This window comes from Malurus melanocephalus, unplaced genomic scaffold (genome assembly GCF_030028575.1).
Source record: "Malurus melanocephalus ecotype Western Australia unplaced genomic scaffold, MMel_1.1 scaffold_634, whole genome shotgun sequence".
Classification (NCBI taxonomy): domain Eukaryota; kingdom Metazoa; phylum Chordata; class Aves; order Passeriformes; family Maluridae; genus Malurus; species Malurus melanocephalus.
This window is the reverse complement of record NW_026623866.1, coordinates 187,180-211,414: the sequence shown is the minus strand read 5'-3', so window position 1 is coordinate 211,414 and position 24,235 is coordinate 187,180. Positions and strand designations below refer to the sequence as shown.

General features: G+C 40.9%; 2 protein-coding genes across 4 annotated transcripts in view; one reads left to right on the top strand and one right to left on the bottom strand.

Moving 5' to 3' along the window:
- The window catches only part of AP3M1 (adaptor related protein complex 3 subunit mu 1), a 20,885-nt gene extending 288 nt beyond the window's left edge, over positions 1–20,597 (top strand). Inside the window, exons 1-9 of one of the 2 annotated variants that reach the window (XM_057383455.1) lie at positions 7–59; positions 8,519–8,794; positions 9,806–9,977; positions 12,308–12,445; positions 14,383–14,468; positions 14,820–14,953; positions 15,637–15,844; positions 17,204–17,348; positions 18,609–20,597. In XM_057383455.1, the coding sequence (XP_057239438.1) occupies positions 8,522–8,794; positions 9,806–9,977; positions 12,308–12,445; positions 14,383–14,468; positions 14,820–14,953; positions 15,637–15,844; positions 17,204–17,348; positions 18,609–18,709 (1,257 nt within the window). In that variant the 5' untranslated portion in view covers positions 7–59; positions 8,519–8,521 and the 3' untranslated portion in view covers positions 18,710–20,597. Of the gene's footprint in view, positions 1–6; positions 60–8,518; positions 8,795–9,805; positions 9,978–12,307; positions 12,446–14,382; positions 14,469–14,819; positions 14,954–15,636; positions 15,845–17,203; positions 17,349–18,608 lie in introns of those variants that run through there. The other variant, XM_057383457.1, reaches the window with a different exon arrangement.
- A 1,029-nt stretch (positions 20,598–21,626) lies between these two features.
- VCL (vinculin) overlaps positions 21,627–24,235 on the bottom strand; it is a 51,541-nt gene continuing 48,932 nt past the window's right edge. The window contains exon 22 of one of the 2 annotated variants that reach the window (XM_057383454.1): positions 21,627–24,165. In XM_057383454.1, coding sequence (XP_057239437.1) covers positions 24,019–24,165 — 147 coding nt within the window. In that variant the 3' untranslated portion in view covers positions 21,627–24,018. The remainder of the gene's footprint in view (positions 24,166–24,235) is intronic. The other variant, XM_057383453.1, reaches the window with a different exon arrangement.

The window sequence follows — 24,235 nt, the reverse complement described above, 5'->3', positions numbered from 1 at the left end:
CTCGCCGCCATCTTGGCCGCTGCCCCGGGAGCGGGACGGGCCGTGCCGGGCCGGGGGAGGTACGTGGGGCGCGGGGGGCCTGGGCCGTGAGGGAGTGGGGCGGCGCTGCCCTCGCTCGGGGGGACGGGACCCCCGCCAACCCGGAGCCGCCCGTGCCCGGTCCCGGCCGCGCTGGTTGGCCGGAGTCGGGCACGGGCGACATCCCCGCCAGCGGCAGTACCGGCAGGCTGCCCCGCAAATCCGAGACTTCCCGTTTTACCCTCCTCCGTTTCCGTTGTTCAGTGCCTATTTAAATACAAAATCGTTGCTGTGTTTGAATAAATCGCCCTCGTTGTTCCGGGCTCTGGCGGGGGCACGGAACCGCCCGGCGGAGAGTCAGCAGGGCCGGCTCAGAGCTCCGTATCGGCGGATCTGCAGCACTCCCGCTCCAAGATGAGGGGGATTGAGCACCGAGGAAGGTCATTTATTGTGGTTGTCAGGGCAGACAGCACAGGGCCTGCGTGAGGGGCGATGCGGCAGCCGCCGTTCGCGGCAGAGCCCGCAGCAAGGCCAGGCCGGGAGGGGCAGGGCCGCCGGGGGAGCGGCGCCCGCTCACCTGGATGGATCTTCGGCAGCGTTGTACAGCCTCGGTGTTTGTACTCGTGCTGGACCTGCTTTATTAGCAAGGGGCCCTGTGAGAGTAGATCTGCATAATATACGGTGCAAATCAACCCGTTATCACCCACCACTATGCACTGCAATTCGCTTCTGCCTTGTTCATACCCAGCGGTAACAGGGTGGAGGTTGTCGCTTCTTTTCTTTTGTTTCAGTTCRAGTCTGCTTTGAATTAGTAATGCACTTATTATGCTTCCAGTATGATGAATGATTTGTACCCATTCGCTGTTAATCAAATGGAGGAATAGCATCACCATTCAATGTAGCTTTTCTAATAACCAACCAGGCAAAAAATCATACTTAAAAATGAAAATTTGTGTTCATAGCAGACAAACTGCARTATGGGAGAGGAAAAGGTATTTTGCAAAAAAAAACAGCAACACCTAATTCAATTACTCATGCAAGAGGTAAAATGATGGAAACAGTGTTTTATAAAAGAACTGGCTATGCCAACCATGAGAATGATTCTGCTGTGGCAGTTCCCAGCAAGGTTGAATCATATATAGCTTCTCATTAATTTATTTATTAAAAAAAAAAAAAAGAAGAAATACTTGAATGATATATCTGTAAAAAATGTCTAGGGTTTCATGTGTGGTGTGTTGGGTGCTAACTCAAAGGAAACCTGGTCTTTTGTGGGTGAAAAAAGGGGACAAACAGATTCTTTATTGCCTGTGTGCATATACGTGAAAATTCCTTGCAAATGGCAAATCAAACATTAAGAATATTCTATGCTCTCTCATGTTTAATTTTGTTGGTTTTATTCAGAAATGAAATTTTCTATTGTGCGAGACAGCTATACACCAGCTAAGTCCCAGTTACTCTCTCATATAAAGATCTCTTTACATGAACAATCTTTAATAGAAACCTTGTCATGAGGATTCAGAAAAGAAATGGAAATCCTTGCGGTAGAGAAGTCTGAACATTGGAGATGAGTGGTAGCTGTACTTCATGACTATATTAATGGCAAGCAGCCAAATTAAAATCTGTTCTAAATGTTCTTTCCTCTTATTTCACTTTAGTTTTTCCCCAACTTACAGCTGCACATATAACTTAAAAAAAAATAATTCAGAGAAGTTAACGCTTGAACATAATGCATGAAAGGTAGCCTTTTAATAGGAGCTTCTTAGAGTAAGTATTTGTGAGACTGATTCATGCAGAATGAACAGATTAGAGTGCTGCTTTGCTCCCTCTTGGAGGAGAAAGAAGGTACAAGTGGTTATGTGCCTTCTTTGTGCCTTCTGTGTTTGGACTGGTTGTGGCGGAGTGCGCACACATTAGGAAGAGCTGTCATGTACAGCAGAGTTCCAGCGGTACTTGCTGGTGGAGTATTCAGTAGTGCATGGCTCTGGGCGAGTATTTCAGTAGTGCATGGCTCTCTGGCACTGTGCTTGCCCTTCCTGGAACGTTGAGTGCCTCTTCAAATAGAGACCGTGAAAGAGAGTAGTATAAAGCTGGTAGCACTGCTGCTCCAGCCTGTCAGACTTACTGGAGGAGTGAATTGGGAGAGCATGATGGAAAACATCTTCACAAAGAACTACTAAGCTGAGGCTTTTATATCCTATGATTGAATCCTGCTGCCTTGTCCATTCAGAGTTCTTCATGGTTTGGCTGGAATATGAGCCTAATTATCAGTCTGTTCTTGAAAAGAACTATGCACAGTAAATATGTGACAAGATGCTTACTTTATCTCTGTCCATTTGGTCCTCTCTGTCTATTCACTACTGCTTTCAGAGAGTGGATTTCTTAAGTTGGTCCTTAATAGTCCTAAAGCTAGTGATTCAGATGTAAGCTGTGTTCAGAATGTTCCATCTCCATCTAAAAATGTAGTTTAACAATGAATTTTTAATTGTTTTGGTGTGGGGTTTATTTCTAGGAAAAAAAAGCTTTTACAGCTTTTACAGCAAAGCTTTCTATTCTTGCAGGTCCCAAAGGGAACTGCAGTTTTTCAGGATCTAATTCTGTTCGATTATTCAGGATCTAATACTGTTTGTTGACAAGARATGGAATTCTTTTGCCAGCAGTTAGAAGATTTATAGTGGAACTAAATTGAACAGAGGCACCGTGCAAATGTATTGCTGGAAAGTTCATCATACAGCAGATGAAAAGCTGCACAAATTCTCATGCAGGTTGTAATTGCTACTGATAAAAGCATGAAGGAAGTTGCAAATTTTGTTATGGATACCAAACACTGATTTAAGACAACTGCAGAATATTCTCAAAGGACTACTTCCTTTTAAAAACAATTCCAGAAAGTTACTAACAGTGTTTTAAATGAGAGCAAAGATAAATAAATATATACTGAGCAGCTGGGAAGCAAAGCATTTAGTCTTTAATAGGAGTGATCTTGCTGATAAAATATGTCTGWGTAGTTCTACAGACACAAGCACTTCATGGTATTGAGTAGATAGGGAATTTTGCTTGACTAACAGAGGGGGACAACAGGCAATTCTTAAAGGTTGCAAAAATGTTTTTACTTTGATGCGCACATACATAAGCTGTGAGCATTTTATATGTAAAAAGATTCATTACACTTGAGCAGCATCATTAAGACACACAAACAATAATAGGAGCCAGAAAAACCCTTGTGAAATTACAGAACATTCRTGTTTTAGTAAACCTGAGACTTCCAGGTTTATCAGCTTGAATCACAGCGCTAATGTTGTGTCAGGTTGGTCCAGCCAGTCACAGTATCTCAGAGCTGCCATGTTGGCTGCCTTGAAAGTGGTGTGCAGATGTTTAGTGGGACTTGTCTTTATTAGGTTCRCCTGTTTGAAAGCCAGTGAATGGGGTTGGGGTGGTCAGGAACAAAGGTTTTTTAGTTTTGCCACATTTGTGGCACATTTAAAATTTATAGGAAAAATCTAAAGTGCTGACTAGCTGGCTGTGACAAAAATTATAGCTTAACAATAGAAACAGAACTGCYTATTTTAACTTACTTGTTTCCCCAGATTACTTTAAGCATTTGATTATTTTTCATTSACTTGTCACTAGATGTTCATTTCCACAAATACATAACAGAGACTCAGACAGTCCACCCCCACTAATCCTTCCACCCGTCAGAGCAGCTAWGCCAAATTCAGGGAAATGGAAGCTGTGCAATACTTTCCCAGTGATAGTCCTGTTTGGAGCTGTTTTCAGTAATTACTAYTAACTCTAAAGGGCATTGCAGAGGTCAGTGATGATTTCTTCACTTCCTGATTTCAGAGCTTTGAGTGTAACTCAGTTCAGTGTTATGGAAAAGCAGCTGTTAACAGTATTTCTGCATTAATTACATTTTAGAGTRCTTAATTGTAGCTAAGGACAAGCATGTGCAATCAGTCTTTTTTCCCATGCTCACAGCCTCTCTTGCCAATGAGCTCCACTTTTGTCTTGTGAGCCTGCTGTGACTTTAGTCCAGATGTTTCCATGCCAAGAATTTGAAAACATTGTAACATTGCAAATCCAGATTTAGTCAAAAGAAAGAGATGCGGAAACAGTACATTGAAGGCATCTTAGTTAAAATATGTTTTTCTTCTGTGTGGACTTCAGATTCTGGTCGGATGGAAATGACAGAAGAATCACATGTAGTTTTGCATGTCAGAGCAAGGATGGGAAGTTTGAGAAGAAGCTGCAAAGCTGCAGGGCTGCTTGTTGCTGGAGAGGCTGTAAGATGCCTTTCAGTCAGGCAGTAACAGGAAAGATTATCAAGCTACTGAAGATGAGCTTAAACAGTTTGCTTTGGCCTAGATGCAAATAACAATACACCTCCAGTCTGCTCTTAGGTAGGCCTRGAAGCAGAGAGATGKGAGGCATGTCCTTTTGAAATAGTCCTAGAAACACCTTAAGTACCTTACATAGAGTGGTCTTATGCTGACATCTCAAAGTGGCGTCTGTTTACACTGCTAAATGTAGAAGAATCTCGTGATTCATGAATTTTCATGGTGTGCTTTTGGTGGTGTGTTTTTTTAAACTTAGGATCTTTGTTTCAAGACCTTTACCCTCAGAGTGCTGTAGCTCTTAACGTGCTTTGCTATTTGCTCAAAATAGTGACTTACTGGTATGAGGAATTTTACTGTTACTGGATTGATTTCTTATGCTCAGCATTTCTCAGTCTTTTTTCCTCTTCAAATGTTCTGACGAGACAAGAAGCTAAGGTACTGAGCATTTWATTTAGGGATCTCTCCATGTCTGAAATGAAATCTGGCTACTCAAAAATAGAATAGCAGGGAAATCTTCAGTATTTGGAGTGCTGTAAGTATTTTTTTTTAAATAGTAGTTTACATATATTGGTATGTAAATATATTGGTTTGTAGTTTTACCAGTTCTARGATACCCAACATGAAATCCATCTTTAATAAGCTGGTGCCAATTGCTTGACAGTGTATGGGATAAATCAAATTACTTAGTCTTGTGTATAATAGACTGATGTCCCCACTCCTGTAACAGCTTCTTTATTCTAGTTGGTGCTGGGAAGTGACTGAGCTGCCCCTTGACTGACAGGGCAGGGCTTGTGCCTCTGGGGCCWCCTGCTCTCACTTAGGCTGCAAGGGGAGAGCTTCAGTTTTCCAAAGCACTTCAACTTAGCAGCAAATTAACATATGCTAAAACTTGTGAAGAAAGTGTGTGTGAGGATTTGAAGGCAAGTCTTACACTAGAAGCAGAATATGTATCATGGTAAATCCTGAAATCCCTATCTTCCTACTCAGAAGATAGGGTAGGCAGCTAGGTGGGATTTTACTGCTCAKTTTCCATAGGTAGTACAAAGCTGTCATCTGCCAAGCGTCATTCCCTGGATCAGTTTGCTACTCCAGTTCACCAGGAGGCCACACAAGTACTCCTATGAGCACAGCTGGTAGGTACCCAGGCAGCTTGGGGCAGATGAGTAAAGAAGGCCAGAGGTCTAGCGCTACCAACCTTGCTGGCTCCCCACGCGCTCCCTTGATTGCATATCAAGTCACAGTCTAATGTCCTAGATGGAACTTAGGGCAAAAGAAAAGGCACCACTGTCACAGTCATTTGGTCACCAGGAGTTTGCTGGGATTACGTGGTTTGCTGCACAGCTGTGCTTGTTAAAAGTATATTGTGAMAAATGCAGTCATTTCTGATCTGTAGATGAATAGAATCTGCATGAACGTTAACAGAGGCACAACTGCTGTGGCTTACAAATGCTCTGTCACACGTGCCTGATGTACTTGGTCAGAATATCATTGGGAGCTGCCTGTGGTTCAGCATAGCTCCTCCAGAGCGTGCTGTGGATCATCTCCTCTGGAAATGCAGTCTGACCAGTGCTGCTTGTACTGGGCTCTCTGATGCAGCTTTGTGTGCATTTAATAGGAATTGAGTCATGTATCTGTTAACAGATATGCTATTGTATCCATTTAAAAATGTACAGAGATCTATTCTAAGCTTTATAGCTGAGCACCTTCATATGTTGGGCAGCCTTGGTGTTGAACAATACTGATATTCAGTGGTTGATTATACTTGCCACYGCTGTGTGACTATCCAGGAGATTTTGAAAGGTTTTAATGTTCAACGCTGGCTAAATTCAGAACATGTTTGCTTGAACTGGATTAAAGCAATTGTGTCAAGGCTCCTTTATAAAAATGCTGCAYTCACAGTATTAAAACTGTCTGGCTTTTTTAACAAACTAAATTGGAGATTAATTTGGTCCAGGAGAGAGATAGTAGAAACATGTGGTAATGCTTTGTAGCTTTGTTTCCTTTCCCACTCTTAAGCAAATATGCAATCACAGGTTCTAAAAGAACTTCCTTTTACATTCCATATTGGCTTAGATTARTTTTTTTGTCCACCTTCTGACTACTGGCCTTTTTTTGTCTGCCACCRAAGACATCATGCTCTCAGCAGGAGGTATCTGTGACCTGGCAAGCCCCCAGTGAAGATGAGCACATTGCTGTCATGCATGTGAAGGAGCAGCTGGAGTTTAGAATTTGAAAAGCTGTRTCTTGGCTCTCTTCCCACATCTGCTGACTTAGGTGGAGGGAAATAGCATGCTGACAACCTTCTTGAGCTGTCCTTTTTCACYGTCTTTGGTGAGCTTTGGAAGACATACTTTTGTTTTGTCAAATCTGGAGGGCCAGACCATTTTTCATTGTTCCAAGTGTGTTGGTAGATGAGTTWGTACTCTGGGTAGTTTAGATTCAGACAGCAACACAAGCTCCCTCTGGGTGGGGCTAAGTGCTTATTCCAGTATTTTGGAATGAGATTTAGTCAGTGTTTGGACTCTTTAAAATCTCTTTGGGACTGGGCCATGTACATCTAGATGCTTCTGTGCTATCTTCACATTAGTGTGCCAGAGTTAACAGCAGCAAAGGAGCAAATTTTATCTGCGTTTTATGACAAGATCCTGGCCAAACATCCTAAAATTAATGAAAACTGTGATAGGTTTTTGGCAAGTGTTCGGCTTCTCTTGTACATGCAGAGTTGATGGTGGTCTTCCTGTTTCAAGTTGTGGACAMCCAGTAACTCTCTAGTCTCTTTCCAGTCATGTTTGAAGTCCTCCAAAGTCTAACTTTCAATTCCAAATTTCCATTGGAATTATCTGCCCATTTCCACCACTTGCCCTGTGCCATCTCCAATGTAATAACTTGCATTAGGAAGCTGATCGAAGCAGCAGCTCATTTTGCTGGGTCAGTTTCTGGCTGGACCATTTTCCTAATGTAGAWAATTACAGAGCCACAGACCTACTCAAATCAATACCTGAAAGGCAAAAGGGAAGCATAGCCAGTGCTAGGGGCAGCTCCTTCAACTACAGGTGAATTTATGCTTGACATTGAGTACCAGGTTAACTTCACCTTGAGAAGCCACTGCTAGGGTTACAGTTTGGTTTGTTTTCCAAGCCCAAGTTTAAACTAGGAACTTACTCTTGTCAGAGGCTCATTATGCTGCAGGTCAGCCAAAGCGTTGTATCTGTCTCATGTAAAGGCTGAAGAAGTAAACTGAAGTCTGCTAGCAATTCTTCTCTGTAGATGCTGAGATAAATACCCTATTGTCTTTGTTGTATCAACAGCTTAGTTCACTTACTATCTCACTGAAGGTTTAGAAATAGACTGGTAATTATTTTTTTAAAAAAGACAGATAAGCTTCTTGCCCCATGAATAAAATGAAAAATCAGTGGCTGAGGTGTGTTATTTGTAAATGTTTAARGAGATAAGAAAAAACAGTAACACTCCTTACTAGCAGTTCATACTCCCCTTACATAAGTGAGTTTTTAAGAGAAAAACATTTTATATAAATGTATTTCATACATGCCAAGTACATTTGAGGCAACTTTATTCATTAAATCAGATTTAAATGCCTAGTTTTGTGTACTTTTAATGAATTCCARCCGTTTACCCCAGTGCAGCTTGGCATAGATCATAAGACTAATCTGCTAGCAAATAAAAAGCACTYTTCTAGTTCAACAGCTATAAGCTGACAAGCTAAAGTGCTGTGTCTTTAAGACTGAGCAATTCTAAGTTATGTGTGTAACTGCCAGGCCAACTGCACTGCCATAGGAAACTTTATGTACAAGTTATTCTTACATGTCGGCRAAGGCGTTTGAGCGAGTGCCAGCTCATGAGAGTCAGCTTTTCTTTAAGAAATAAATTACAAATATCGGATAGGGATGAAAGTGCAGAATGACAGTGCTTGCTTCTTGCTTGCATTGTGGTATGCATTAACAATTTAATCCAGTGGCAAATATTTTTGGTGGAACATTCTTCAAAATAAAACAATTCAAAGAAAAGCAACAAAATAGGTCTTTTTCCCAAATTCACAGTGCATGTTAGTAAAGAATAACCATTGTAAAAARGGGAATTTGGGATAAGAAATGTTAATCCACATATCCTTTTGTTTATTTTAACTTCTTTTAATGTGTTTCCAACAGAAAATGATCCACAGCCTGTTTCTTATAAACTGTTCTGGTGATATATTCCTGGAGAAGCATTGGAAGAGCGTTGTGAGCCAATCTGTGTGCGATTATTTCTTTGAAGCTCAGGAGAAAGCAATTGATGTTGAGAATGTGCCTCCTGTCATCTCAACTCCACATCACTACCTCATCAGCATCTACCGGGATAAAATCTTCTTTGTGTCTGTCATACAGACAGAAGTGCCACCRCTCTTTGTAATTGAATTTCTGCACCGAGTAGCAGATACTTTCCAGGTCTGTCACCATTCAATAATTCTAAAATTCAATGTTTGWGGGGGGGACAGCCAGAGAGGGACTCTGCCAGGAACTATAGTGATAGRACAAGGAGCAGTGGGTACAAACTGAAAGAGGGGAAATTTAGACTAGATATTAGGCAAAAATTCTTTACTGTGAATGTGGTAAAATAGTGAATGAAACGGGTTGCCCAGGGAGGCTGTGGATGCCCTGAGCYTGGCAGTGTTCAAGGYCAGGTTGGATGGGCTTTGAGCAACTTGAKCTAGTGGGAGGTCTCCTTGCTCGTGGCAGTGGGGATTGAGACCAATCCTCATATTCTGTGATTCTATGWTTCTAAGATAACTTCAAGGGATTTTTTGTATAAACTTATTTTAAAGAAAGGTAATAAACCCTTCTGTCAGTGCCTTTTCTGTCTGCAATTCTTAAGCATGGTTTTATACAGTAAAAAGGAAAAAAGGGTCTATTTTGTGTATTCAGGCACTAGAACCCAAATCCCACTTTGTAAATGCTGGGGTTTTTTTTTTTTCCTGTCAGCTTTTGTACTTCATGTTATCTAGATGGGACGAAGGAGCATATAGTCAGGCAGCATGCACTCTGTAGGGAGGAAGGGCCTGCAAARCATGAGTCACTTCTCAACCAATTTCACAGATACTGTATATAAAGGAAACTGTGTGAAGATAAAGCATTGCCAAAAGACAGTATCTTTATTTTACAGTAGTCTTGTAGCTGAAGATGTGTTAATGTTCACAAATGGAAGGACTTTTGTTACATAAATAGTATTGCATCAAATTACATTAATTTCACKGTTCACATTTGTATTTATTCCCAGTAAGTTGATAAATATAGCCTTAACAATATGATGCCATCAGACTATAGAAATAGCTGTCAGTTTTGGCATTAAAATGCCTTCATATATTGAAGGGTTTCTGTAAGAAGAAAACAAACTTCCTTTTGCAAAGCATTCTAATAGGAGTAAAAATCCTCTCTTTTGTAATCTCTGAATTTGTTTAGGATTACTTTGGCGAATGTTCTGAGACTGCAATTAAGGACAATGTAGTAATTGTGTATGAGCTTCTAGAAGAAATGCTAGACAATGGCTTTCCGCTGGCAACAGAATCTAACATACTGAAGGAGCTGATTAAGCCTCCCACAATTTTGCGCTCTGTTGTCAACTCCATCACAGGTATGAAAATACATAATTTCAGCAATGACAGCTGTTTTAAAAAAAAAGGCCCATCATTTCTTGTAGCTAAAAGATAATGTATTGATGTGAATTTATAAGGTGAGGGCACTGTCCTGCCACTTCTTGTAAATAGGAGTTGAATATAACAACTCCCTCCTTGCATGCAGTTTATGCCTGGCCCCTTTGCTATCCTTGGTGGCACTGTCTGGTTCAGCCACAGCTGCTGAAGTCCCTCAGGAACAGCAGCTCCTAGCTCAGCCAGGACATACTGGAGACAGGTGCTCTGGGTTTGGTACAGAGCTAACCCCAAGCCTTGAATAACTGAGGGCCATTGGAGAAGGTTAAGCATTTTATAAGAAATCCTTATAGAAGGTATATCATAGATACCTAGTAAATCCTTGATGGGTGGGAACAGATAGCACGAAGGGAAGTAAATAGCTTATCCTCATCCTCCACCCTGCCCTCACCACTGATCAGCACATGGATTCATATGGATTTGATTTCGGAACTGATTTCAGGCTGTTGTAAATGGGTCTGTCTTGCAGTGACRGAGCCAAATGTCTGTCAGCTGAGCTGGTGGAATCTGCTTGTCTGGCAAGCGGGTGCAAGGGAGGTGAGCCATGAGGTGTCACATGGGGGCAGAGAGATGCGAGACGGGYGCCTGTACATTGTATTAGAGAAGGGGAGCAGTTGGACTGCAGGGCCACACATGTAGTACTCAGAGGAGCTGGTCTTTTAGATATGGTTTAGTCGATATGGTTTAGTCTTTGAGTATAAATCTCATCAGTTTTAATTTCTGTTACTTGGGATTTGGTTAGTTGTTTTGTTTTTTTTTAAATTAGTTTGGATGTTAGTATTTACACTTAGGAAGAATATGACTAATGGACTAGATGGACCTCTGTAAGGAGAATTAAGACTGCTGAAGCCAAGGGTTGCAGCATCAAATCCTCTTGTTTTATCTAAAGCCTTATTAAAATTCCTGAGGAGCCTAAAGCGCCTGCCCAAGGCAGCTTGCATCTTGTCACTGTCAACAGTTCAGTGCTGAGCAGGTGGAAACAGCAGCGTGAGTCTCCTACCTAGCTGGCCTRGCAGCACTGCTGCACCCTGCATTGCTGCTCAGGGACAGACAGGGCAACTGTTCCGCTTCAGAGATGCAGCAGGAGTAAAGAAACAGTTGCAACTCCTCCCCCCTGAGTTATAGAACATACTGGGGTGGATTTTAGGAAGGGGTTTTTTTAGAGTAAYTACTTCTGCTAGCTCAAAAGAATGAAAACTTCTGTTTTCTGCCTGCCAGGATAGGGCCTGACCAGCAGGTTTTGTAGAAATGATACCTGCTGGCCACCAGCTTCTCAGTGAAGCTGTTTCACGTGGCAGGACACACGACCATGTTCATTGTGCTAAAGGGCACAAGCCAGTATGACCGTGGCCCTATCCCAAAACCTTCTTCTAGCAGAGGGAGTTGTTTCCACTGCTGGGATCCTGGCATCAGTCACCTAAGCCTCAGAAGTGATAAGATTATATTTTTTTCCTCTTTAAAGCATCACTGATTTACTTTATAATTTAGGTAGCTCAGGAAGCCCTTTCCTCCTTCTGGGTGGTACTGAGAGTCGGGAGCCAAGGATGAGAGCCAGGCAGGCAGGGACAGTGGTATCACTGGTTCCAGAAGTTGAGGCAACAGGTCAGGGACAGGATCAGATGATAACAGGTGATCTACAGTTCAGGGATTGCCAGGAACATCCATCAGAATGGGACAGGTCAAGCCAGAAATTCCAGTCTGGGCTAGGGTCTGGATCGATTTGGCACATGGTCATGTACAGACATGGCTGACATGTTGCTGCAGGGTAGCTCAGATAGGTACTAAGGATGAGCCGCACCCTCAGCCTAACACCAGCTCCAAGCTAAGATTGTGGGAGCCCTCCCTAAGGCTTCCTACACATCTTTCTTGCTAATGACTCTTACCTGTTAATCAGCCCTGAAGTYATCCAGCTCAAACTCTTAGGAGAGGGGGGAAGCAGGCTTAAGGCCCTCACAGGGAGCTGTCCTGTCTWGAATTACAGTGATGAAATCCTTCACAAGATCTAGTCCCACATCTACTCCCACTCAAACCTCCTGCTGACTTTGTATTTTGCTGTGCAAATTACAGTTTGAAAGCTATTMAGTCTGGACATGTGGCTGCAGTGCCTTCACATCACCTCACAAATGACATTGTAGAGGTCCAGGTTCTAGCCCCTAGTTCTTGGGGACAAGCCTTGCCTTAAGTTTTAATTTCAGCAGTTGAAACATTCCTTTTGTAATTAATTACTGATTTTGAGTTCCTTTTAATTTTTAAGGCAGTAGTAATGTGGGAGACACACTTCCCACTGGACAGTTGTCCAACATTCCTTGGCGCAGAGCGGGGGTAAAATACACAAACAATGAAGCCTATTTTGATGTCATTGAAGAAATTGATGCCATTATAGACAAATCAGGTAAGATGCCTTGCAAACTGATTTTTGTTTCTTGAGTGTGTTTACATGTCGCTAATGATGTTTAGAGAGAATACAGTCCAACCTTCTTATTTTTTTCAATGTGTTTTATATATGTGAATCTGTATCTTAGATAGAAATATACCAGTTAAAATGATGGGTCTAAATGTATTTCTTCAATTCATCTTAGAACAGCAATATGYTCTAGGCTGCTTCAAGAACATCCACAAGAAGTATGTTTTCTGTTTGTAAATTGGTTATCTCATAACAGATATAAATGGTAAAAAAAATAGTTGGTGTTTTAAATGTGATGAGAAAATTGTCTCRCAYTGTTCCTGCCAACARYGTACYGYAGYCCTYGAAGGCCCTCAAATAASCAAGACAAAATCTTTCATTAGCTTTCTTCTGATAGCAAGATCAACTTGGTGCAAAGTAGCTGGACAGTATTGTTTTCCTTATATATAAACTGAAGTCAGATATTATGAAGCAGAGTAATACCCCTTTCTTTACTTAGATGAAACCTATAAACTTCAAAACTCTTTATTCTGAGGTTTAACTTTGAGGAGGAACCTATAACTTGTGTGCCAAGAAATAGAAAAAAAATGATGCATAAAAAAAACAGCAGAGCTGTGGGCAGGAACCTGCTGTTTTGGTCAGCAGTTGGGGCAGCAGTTAGCAAGGCTGAAGACTGCAGGACACCCTTYTGTAGTGGTGTGGGGCAGGGAGCAGACCTCTGATTTTTTTATTCAGTGCTGCTGTTATGGTAGTGTCAGTGTTGGTTTTGTACAGCCCTTCAGCAAATGCTTTGGCCACCGTTGRAGTGGACAGTCATAAATAGCTATTGTGCAGCTCTTAACTCTCCCCATCTTGAAGCTAAAAGAAGGTGGCCCTTATAGCACATGCTGATGGACTGTGTTACATTCCTCGTGGGACTCATGAGGATTCCCAGTAGTGTGCTTAGTCTGAGAAGGTACAGTCAAGACCATGATGTATTTCATGCTAGATCAGTGTGCACCAAGTGTTTAATTTCGTAYTGAGGATCTGCTGCAGTAGTCATAGCTACTGTTTTCTGCTCTGATGCCTTGGAGACCAGCAATGCAAGAGCCTTTCTTTATAGCCTTTGCTAGGACTAAGAAGTAGATAAGGTTGCTTCCTAAGAATAGGGAAGTTATCTTGTTTCATAGGGATGTGGTTGACTGCTTTAACCTGAAACAGGATCCCTTCTTTTCAAACACAGTATAAAGCCACCATTTCTCCTTTCCTTGCCTAGATGTGCTAGTTTCCAGCTATCCTCTAAAATTACCTTTGCTTGTGAAGCTAATTAATTAATCCAGAGTCCTGCTTATGCCTTTCTGTACTTAGAGGGTATTTCCCTCTCATTTCCTGGCTAAAATGCTTGGTGTTCTTGCTTTAAGGTTTGGGGGTTTTTGCTATAGATTTATTCAACATCAAGATGAATATTTAATTTCATTGTTAAACAGCCTTTACTTGTGAAAGCCAAGGTTAGCTGGAACTTTATAGMACCAGCTTACTGCATTTTGACATTGACTGTTTTGATGTGCTTCAACTTCCCTGCACCACTACATAACTTGCTAGTTTCTAGAAACTAGGGACAGGGATAAAAGAAAAGATTCAGAGCTGGTGTGTTATGAAATTCTTATTTGCTTATTGCTGGCAGCCAGTTCAAGCACATCCAGTACAAGTCCTGTGTAACAGCTGSCACAAGTATAATTAACCAATTTGGGACAGGCTGTTTGCTCTGGCTCATGTATTTTAGCARGCTGCCCAGGACACAGGTAACTGGAATGACCTTTCCTAGCTGGGCATGGCATGTTGTTGAGTGTTGTGCAAATGTCATCTGTGCCCTCCAGCTGCACTTCACCACATCTGTTAGGCCTTTCATAATAATGTTAAGTCAAGTGTCTTGTTTTCCCCTGCAGGTTCCACAGTCTTTGCAGAAATCCAAGGTGTTATTGATTCGTGTATTAAGCTCTCAGGAATGCCAGATCTTTCTCTGTCTTTCATGGTAAATTCAGCCTATATTTGGGAATCTTACTKGTTCAGGATTTATTTTTCTTAGTGRTCAGAGTTAATTTTAAGAGCATGATCATACTTCATGTACTACACATATGAAAAGTAACAAGTTTTGCATTATATTGTAGAATGTGCATTGTTCAGTAGTTGGAATAGCTGTTTTCTRTACATAAAAATACCCTCACAGGAGCTGCTGTACCAGGTCAGATCAGAAATCCATCTAGCTCAGTAACGTATCTGATAATGACTAGAGTCTAAGAAATAGGATTGGTAGAGTTCAGGAGCTGGCTCAAACTGCTGGTACCCGATGAGATTTCACTTACCATTTTGCCACTCYTTGCAGAACCCACGGCTGCTGGATGATGTCAGCTTCCATCCRTGTATTCGGTTCAAACGCTGGGAGTCTGAGAGGGTCCTTTCATTTATTCCTCCGGATGGGAAYTTCAGATTGATCTCCTACCGTGTCAGTTCACAAAAGTACGTTTCCATTCAGAACATCGGTTCTGCAGCCACACCACCTGCTGCTTTCCATCGCAGTAATGGCACATTCCACCTTGTTCAGGGGGGAATTTGCATTGTCCTAAAATGCGTATGCTCATGTTTTGTCTCATCTGTTGCTCTATCCCCACTAAAAGAAAACCATTTCCAGTGACCTGCAGATACTCAGCAATCATTTTTCAGTGGAGTGAATCACACATGACAGTAAAATAGGGCTATTCATTCCTAGTAATTATTGTTGGTGCTAGATGCTTTGCAGACAAGTCTCTGTACATAGAGGACTCTGAGCTTCATGAAGAGAATAAAGCAAAAAACTAAACTGCAGATATTTGCAAACTGAAGCCTGATTCGACTGCTGGCTCTTCTGAGATTTGGCTAAGTGAGATTGCTTAAAAAAAAAAAAATAACTATGAAGGGAGAAGGTATAGGGTATAGGACAAGATATTTGGAAGGAAAAAAAAATGTCCAGTGGTTCTCTGCTAATAAAGTCACTTCAGCAATGCTGGTGAGGAGCAGAGTATCACTTCACTTTCACTTGTGAAACAAACCGGTTCTAACTTGACTGGCTACCAGAAACACAAGAACTGTTTATGAGAAAGAGTTTTAATTTCTCAAGCAAAGAAGTAGCCAGGATGCATTCACTTACTRTCTTCTCTTTTCAGCTTGGTGGCAATTCCTGTATATGTGAAGCACATGATCAGTTTTAAAGAAAATAGTTCTTCAGGAAGATTTGATGTTACCATTGGACCAAAACAGAATATGGGGAAAACTGTAGAAGGAGTTGTGATGACAGTTCACATGCCAAAGGCTGTACTTAACATGAACCTCACTGCTACACAAGGGAGCTACACATTTGACCCAGTTACTAAAGTAAGTCTTAAATTGTTATTTATTTAAATACTAAAGATGGCCTAACAAGTCACCCCATACTGCATAACACTGGAACAGCGTTCCGCACTTAGCAGAAAACTGTTCAGCATATGTTTATGAATTTCAAATTTACCTGTAAAACTTGCTTTTTCAAACTTAGATCCACACCAGTTGTGATTTCTTCGTCAGTATCCTTTTCCTTCCCTTTCTCTCTTCTCACCTGCTCTTTCACTCCCTAATATTTTTCTTTAGTGGACTCAGTGGTATTTTGCAGATAGTTTCAGCCATGATATATTTTGCAATCTATGTTAYGAAAACATATTTATCTGGAGAAAAYGCACTAGCCTTGAATTTAGGTAGCCAGAAAAACAGGGAGCAGCAGATGAGAAATAAATCTCTTCCAAAAACTCTGCCTAGAGACACACAGGAAGATAAAATGTCTGTAAGAACATATCTTGGCCTCCTGCTTTCTTTTCTCTGAGGTGGGGTTGAGACCTAAATTTCCTAAAGCTTTTGAAGCCTTTTAGTACCCAAGAGCCATTTTGCTGAAAAGCAGTTTGAGCCAAACCATTCTGCTGGCTCTAAAACCCTGCTCTGAGCTCTCTGCTGTCCTCAGAATATCTCAGTCAGCATTGATTAAAATCGTTARTGAAAGCTCTCCAAGTAGCATTTTGTTTCAAAAACAATAGACCTTGATCTTTTTACAAGAAAAACACCAACAAAAAAACCTGAGGTCTGCTTTCCTCTTTGCAGAAATAAATTTTACTGGGTTTTTATCAAGAGTTGGGATAACTAGGTGRATTGAAACTGCAAAAATTTGTAGAAGCAGAGAGAACTGAGGTTTTCCTGCATTTATCAATTTATGGTAAGAACAAACAAACCACCCTTTGTGGGTGAGGGCCTGCTTGGTTCCACGTTTCTCCAAAGCCTTAGAATCAATGGCTAACAAATGATCCTTAAGAAAGTTAGTCTGGCTTAGACATCTCCTTTCACCCAGTTCCTTGTTCCTACCCTCCTCGTTCTTAACTTGCTCTAAGCTTTGTCCTGATTACTCTCTTGCCTTCAATGGATCCAGCTGACCCAAACTGATAGCATGGCAAATCATCCTTAGCAAAGGGAACAAGGTGTTCTCATTGCACGGACCAACTGAGAACACTGACAGGGTGAAAAAAAGACCCTGTACCTGCAGGAGCCCTCTCACAGCCAGTGGGACAATTCTCAGGGCTCCCCAGGCTACTTTCTGTACTGAGCCTGCAAACTAAGAGCTGGACATAACTTGACCTTATAGGTTTTTCCTCAAATGCTACTACTATTCCTCATTTCCTCAAATGTTACTACTATTTTCTCCTTTCTGACAAGGTGTTATCATGGGATGTGGGCAAAATTACCCCTCAAAAGCTACCAAACCTGAAGGGCATAGTGAACCTGCAGTCTGGAGCCCCCAAGCCAGAGGAGAATCCAAGCTTAAACATCCAGTTTAAGATACAACAGCTTGCAATTTCAGGTGAGTGGGGTGTGCTACATGAAATGGGTGCTGGCAGAATGAGTAGAAGTAAGAAATGAACATTTAATTAGAGATACAGATCTGAAGTCAGCTTGGTCCAAAATGATAAAGACTGACTTAACCCAAACCTGACAGTTACCCTTGCTGGAAGATTCCTTTGTTAGCAATTGTTAATTCCCAGTTGTTTTGCTCAAGAGACACTAAGAAGTATACAGAAGAAAGGATTTTTCTTTGTTGACTGGGACATTAAATATGCAAATGTATCCCTTTAGTGAAGATCRATGGATGATTTAGTGTGTTAGTCCTGATTTGCTTTAGCATTGTACTACTAAAGTTCTTTCTGGTGGTCATAAAAATCCATTACATTTGAACAATGYCCCTCTTACTCTTTCCTTCTGGAGMTGGTTTGTTTTTCATCTTTAAAACAATCTGCAARTAAAAGCAGAATGAAGTCTATAGCRTAAGYGCAAAAGTAAATTTAAAGCAGACAAAGCCTGTCTGCAAACACTTAAGTCATWTGAGTTGTCCCTGTGTAAAATGCTTCTCCAAGCAAGCTTTGCAGGKTTAAGCCTCTTAACAGTGCAAGGACTCACACTGGGAGAGGAGAGGATGACTGAAGGCAGTCAATGAGAGTTGGTGGTAGTGCATGCAGTACCTTTCTGGATAGGTACCAGGCTATGGTCTTTTTGGCCCCTAGACTAAGTACTTAAAGTAAATAACAGTTAATTCTGGTGTAAGAACAGAATCCTGCTGCTTCCTCTTCTACTAGTTTTAATCCAGCAAGATAGAGTTGGTTCAGTGGCTGCAYGCCAAAGATACCTGTGAGAAAGCAGGGAACAACCTGAAGCCATAAGTATTTAATAGCTATTGGCCTTCTTGAAGGAATAGCAGAGGGATTGCTGGTTCTTGCAATTACATCTTGGAGTGAAAAGAATTCTGAAATGCATCCTTTGCTTCCTTCATGATCGGAAATGAGTGCAATGTACAGTAGCTGTGAAAGACTCATTTGTTCCATACTTCATCTCTTAGAAGGASGATGTTGGTTTATAGAGTAAAAGACAGACAAGTTGTTGCCCTGCCAAGACAGCTATGATTAGGTGACAAGAATGTTCTCATGTGCCACTTCAAACAGATGAACTTGTGAAAGAAAGGGAAAGGARCTTCCTAACCAATGTGCTCCAAGAAAGCTGKATTTCTAATCAGAYTGCTGTGATTCCTAGCATTCTGCTTTTAACTTGGTACTTTTATCTGTTTTTTCAGGACTGAAAGTGAATCGCCTTGACATGTATGGAGAAAAATACAAGCCTTTTAAAGGTGTCAAATATATTACAAAAGCAGGAAAATTCCAAGTCAGGACATGAGAAGATGYTAAGAGGGAATTCCCCATACAAAAACTTGACTGCTTAGTGACTTACGTTGGTTAGGTGCCAATTAAGTAATAGACACTGATTAGTTTGGGATCAAAGCATTTGTGCACAGCAGCTCTTAAAATGAAAGCATAGCTTAGTTTTTTCTTAATATGGCTTTAAAATGAGGTACTTTTTTTCTATTACACTTTCACTCTTTTTTTACTGAATTGTTGTGCTGGTGAATAGATATGGGCAACCCGCAAAATGTTGCAAACACTACACTGCCAGTCAGATACCAAAGCTCTGAGGAAAGCACATTCTGAAGGCCAGACAGGCCACTGGAAGAGTCTTCTGGTGGCACATTCTGCTGCTGCAGCCTCCTGCAAAGAAAGCTCAGTTCTACACACAGCCAGCTGCAAGCTGGCATTCCACAAAGCAGCATGTAATCCCTTCAGAAATAGAGAGCAGCAGTGAAAGGGGCAAGGGTCCCCAGGGGGCCTGGGATATAGCAAGTGTCGCTCCTGAAAAAGATTCTGATAAAGTAAAAAATAATTTCTGTGTTGTTTACAAGAAATCGCCTTTCTTAAGAAGCATTTGCCTTAATCAGCTTTCATTTCTGCCATCTGCAGATGAGCTGATAAAAATAACATCCTGCATTAAATCTGGGAGGTGATTGTTGCTTCAGTAATCTACTTTCTTTCCATTCAATCTCATCATCCCCATCTTTTTTTAAGGAATACAGTTGCAGAGAGTAAGATCTATTTTTTATGTGAAGCTTTGTTTTAAGTTAGATGTTCCACTTGTTTGAAGTGGATGCCACCAGATCTGTGCAGTGTGTACATTTGAGCGTAGCTTTCTAGATAGCACAATAGAAGTGTTAAGTGTATTTAATGGTTGTGTGCTTTAATGTTCTGAAATAAAGGGAACTCTACTGCAATTATGTCTCATCTTATGAAATGTTCATGCTTTTGTAAACGATTCAGGATGCTCTTAAGCAGAAGGCATCTGATACACAATTCAGCTTGATCACTGTACAGCTACTTAGAGTTTAAAGAGGCTGTTAGGAGCTTGACAAGTAAGGTCYCTTTCATATTTTTTATTTTTAAATGGAGGACAACTATTTATAATATTTYCAAGATTCAACAGTCAAGAGTCAAATGGACTGAACTTCTTGTCATACACCAACAAAACTGTATCTCTCTAAGCCAATACATACTCCCCAGCAGCTATCAGGTTCCAAATCACACATTTGGTCAGTATTAGTTAAGGGTGGGATATTGGAGATTCTTTATTTCTCCAACCTGTTTGGCTTACAAACTGATGAATGGGTACTAGCTTTGCTTGACATGCAGAGTAGGAACTAAAGTCATTTAGTAGTCAAAATTTCAAATACTGGGACAAAAAACCAATCCATTCTGGAAAGAGGAGGGGAAATCCATCTGAAACCCTTGCAGCAAATCAATAAAGAAAGAAATGAACACATACTCTCTATTTGTAACTTTGGTAATATCATTAGGGTACACTTGGCCATAAACATTTTGAATTTCTAAAATTACTRTAGATAAAACACCACTATGAAGAACCAGCATCTAATAAGGTCTTASATTTGCACAGACACAACCCTGGTGTTAAAAGCTACAACTTTCTAGTCTGTCTTTTTCAGTTGGAGAAATACCTTTTAATTCATTACTCAACCTACAGTTCCACTCTGTTTTTCAACAAACGGCATYCTTTAGTTACTGTAATGGTACAAGAAATCTTGTCTTCAGAGGTAACTGCTAACATCCTGAGCTGAACATCCAGCAGCTAGAGCTGCTGTCTGCATGAGCAGCCTGGAAAAGCTGCACCACGGCCTTTCAGAGCTGACCCCCTTCCTGAGCAGGACATGAAGCAGTGTCAGAGCTGCCAGCCCCATCCCAGCACTGCCTCCCTCTGTGACACAACAAACTTGGCCCGCCCGTGGGACCTCAGGCACCAGGGAAGCTCCTACTAAAGCTGTTGTCAGGAGAAAGCTTGGAACTGTTCTTCCCAGCTCATCACCAGAACTCACAAGAAGAATTGCATTGAGCCTGGGCATGGAGGTGTGGTGTCAAGGAAATGGTTGCAGGTGTAAGGCCGATAGCTTTTCTTGTGCTGGTTCCTGCTGTATCTCCAAATACAGGAAGCTCAGCTGTAGAAGGGGACCATGTTCCTGTTTTGTTTGAAAAAAAAACAACTGTACCAGCAGCTGTCTGAAGAGCAGAGCTTAAGGAATCAGAGGATGTCWTTAGCATGGAGTTACACTGCCCAGTTTTGATCTCCCCTATTCCACAAGTCCAGCTCTGGGAGTGCTGACAAAGGTGGTTGTCTGTCAGGGTCTCATCTCCGATAYGGAGAGAATTACGTGAACAGTACAAAACTCTGAATTTTACCAATTATTACTAAATCCCAGGTGCCTTCTGGCACTACATTTGGTCTTACAGGTACCAATATACATTGGTTCCACMAAATAAGAACATTATGTGTGCTACTAGATTTTTTTTAGAAACAAAAAGTGTTAATAAGAGGTTCTTACACTGAAGGAGTATAAAGGAAAGATAACATGTTGTAGTGCTAATCACTCTTGCATTCAATTTGAGAAGTAAAATTCAGATTAAGGAGATGCTGGTCAGAGTAGCAGTTCTTCCCTTAAATAACAGGATCAGGCAAACCCCATTTCAAGTTTTCAGCAGATCACTGTCAGGCCTCAGGAAAATCTTCTGTTTTCTCCCACTGTCAGTAAGCTCTTTAATTAATAGTTTGACAGGCACAAAAGAATTAAACCCTTTGTTTAATCTTCTGTTTGAGAAAATTTGCWCTTTTTTCTATATGTAGAAACAACTGTTCTTGTGCTTTGGCTTTTTGCTGCTCTTCTTGTTACGGCATTATCCACTGTTGTGTTATCATTAACACTCAGAAGCTGACATTTGTACAAATGCATTTTTATTGTTTTAACAGAACCAAAGAAAGGTTGAAAACGTTAGACTATACAATACATTTTGGTTTATAAACAAAGTTTTATAGTGGTAAAACATTTCTAAGTGACATTCATGGTCTTGTTCAAATTTTTGCTGCACTTTGGGTCCAAAGACCARTAGTGTTCAAAAATGCAGTAATTGCATAAGGTGGACAAGTGTCTCKGCTTCTATCAACAGTTCGAGAACTTAGAGCAAACATTCTGGAAGAATATCAAAGGCAACCATGATTCATAAACTCTCCTGCAAACATTCCTCAATAAACAGAAAGTGATCTTTGGCATAAACAATTATGTGTTAAAGGCATTAGTAATATTGCATTAATATCATTCAAGCAACTAAACAGTGATGCTAAAATAATAATWAAAAAAACCTCACAGAGAAGCCTGGATGGGGGGAGCAGGATGAGGGGATGTGAGGAGCATTGAAAAGCAATACAGGAAGACTAWTTAGAAAATCCCTTTAAAATAATCCCTACCTATTCAGTGTTATTTACTATTAAATAGAAATTACTACATTAAAATTATGTTAAAAGATCTGGTATAAACCAACCAAATGCATCCAGGTTAAGGCTCTGGCACCCCTTCCTTCCTCTCCCTGTTGCAGGTAACTGCAGGAAGAGAGTACTAGGAAAGATTCTAAGTACCACATATTTTGTAATACCCAGACACAAGGAGCAAATTCAAGACGAACATGCACCWTCTCTGCTGAGGTCAGTTTGAGGCAGTTGTATTATCAACAGTTTAACTTCCCTTTTTAGWTAACAGTGCAATGAAGAGGGTGGAGGGGAGAAGGTCCAAGCGTAGAACTGCTGCAGGCAGGTAGAGGACAGCTGACTGTGCTGTGTCTCTTCCTTTGTGCTGTTAAGACTGAGAAGTTCTTCCACAAGGACTTCTACTCAARGTGGTTTGATCGTGCAACAATTCTCAGCAAATCAGCAAATTAATAGGGTATTACAAGGTCAGTGCTAATTTGGGCAAAAAACTGCAAGTGTTCCCTGCAAATGTAGAAACTCATTCCCAAATAAGTTTTCCTTTCTTTAGGGSAATTAAATGAAGGATAAAAGCATCACAAGTCTATTTTAGTAAGGGGAGGGAGTTTGGGGGGGTGTTATTTTTGCCATTTTGTTTGGGATTTTGTTTTTAAAAATACAGTAACACATTATTGAATTCACTGTTACTAGAACCWGAAAAAAAGATTTTGAGGCTCCRAACTCCACAAGCAATAAAAACAATGAGGTATGTGCAGCATTAGGAACCACCATTCGCTGGTGGCCACCAGACTACCTAAAGAGGCTTTCATGTCCCTGCAGAGCTCAGGTTTCAAAAAGCTTATGCATTGTTGGAAACAAGAGCAGTGAGGCTAAAGGTCTTCCTTAACTGAATATATTTTAATTTCTGCCTTTAGTGGCTGAAATAACATTAGGTGGAGGGAAGAGGGAAATAATTTCATGTGCTCATTTGGTTTTCAAAAAGAAAGAGCCAGCATGTGGCATTTTCTGGTCCTGGACATGCAGCTAGGTTAAGAGAACCAGGATTTTTCAGCTCARTACATTGCTGAAATGAGCAAGGAAAGACTTTCATGATTTAAGGTCTCCAGCCATAAGGYTCGAGCTGTCAACAGCGTGCCACTAACATCCTCTGCAAAATCTTTCAGTACAGTACGAGAGTTCTGGAATGCCTACCTACAGGGTGACAGGAGGGTGACAGAGACAGCTCCAGTTTCTGTTAAAGTACTGTTGCCAGGCAAGAATCAAAAGCAAAAAAAATTAGCATTTCAGACATGGAGTTTTAATCCTCAGTTTACAACTGTTCTGCTGCCCCACCTTCCCCTTTTAATTAAAAACCCCACACCTTCCATCATTTCTGCATGGTTTTCGAACAGCTAGTTAAAATCCTGTTGAAAAAYTGAACGATTCTGTATTAATGATTGTCCCTAAAAAACTGCCAAGTAACCAAGTGTCCTAAACTTTCAAGACAAGCATAAAGTGAGGTCCATGTTTTATATCATCACATGGAAACTACTGGAATATACAGTGCATAAATGAAATGTGCTTCTGGAAGTACAGAATTTACTAAGAGAACCTTGAAAKWAAAAAAAATAAAAAAGAACTGTCTACTGTTGGCAGCAAATTAGAGGTGTTTGATATCAAATGTGTTCCAAAGACATTTGAAATGCTTTCTCTTATAATTCATACCCTTAGAATGGGGCATTAGCATCAGCTAATCTTAAGCTCATGTATACAGCACCTTTTGCTGTTAATATCTCTCTTCTGTTAACAAAAAAGGCATTTTATGTTACAGAAAACAATACTTATGTGGCAAGTATTTACTGATACCATGGGGTCTTTCTGACCCAGCGAAGAGTGAATCCAGCATCTGTCCTTATCTTAATGGATGCTGCTTCAGCTTCTCTCACAGTTTCCTTCACAGACTGCATGAGATTCTGGGCATTATGAACCAACATCTCTGTTGCCTGTCAAGAAAAAAGGATTTCCAATCTATCAATAAATACCATTATTAGGACAGTAGCGTGTGACCTCTTT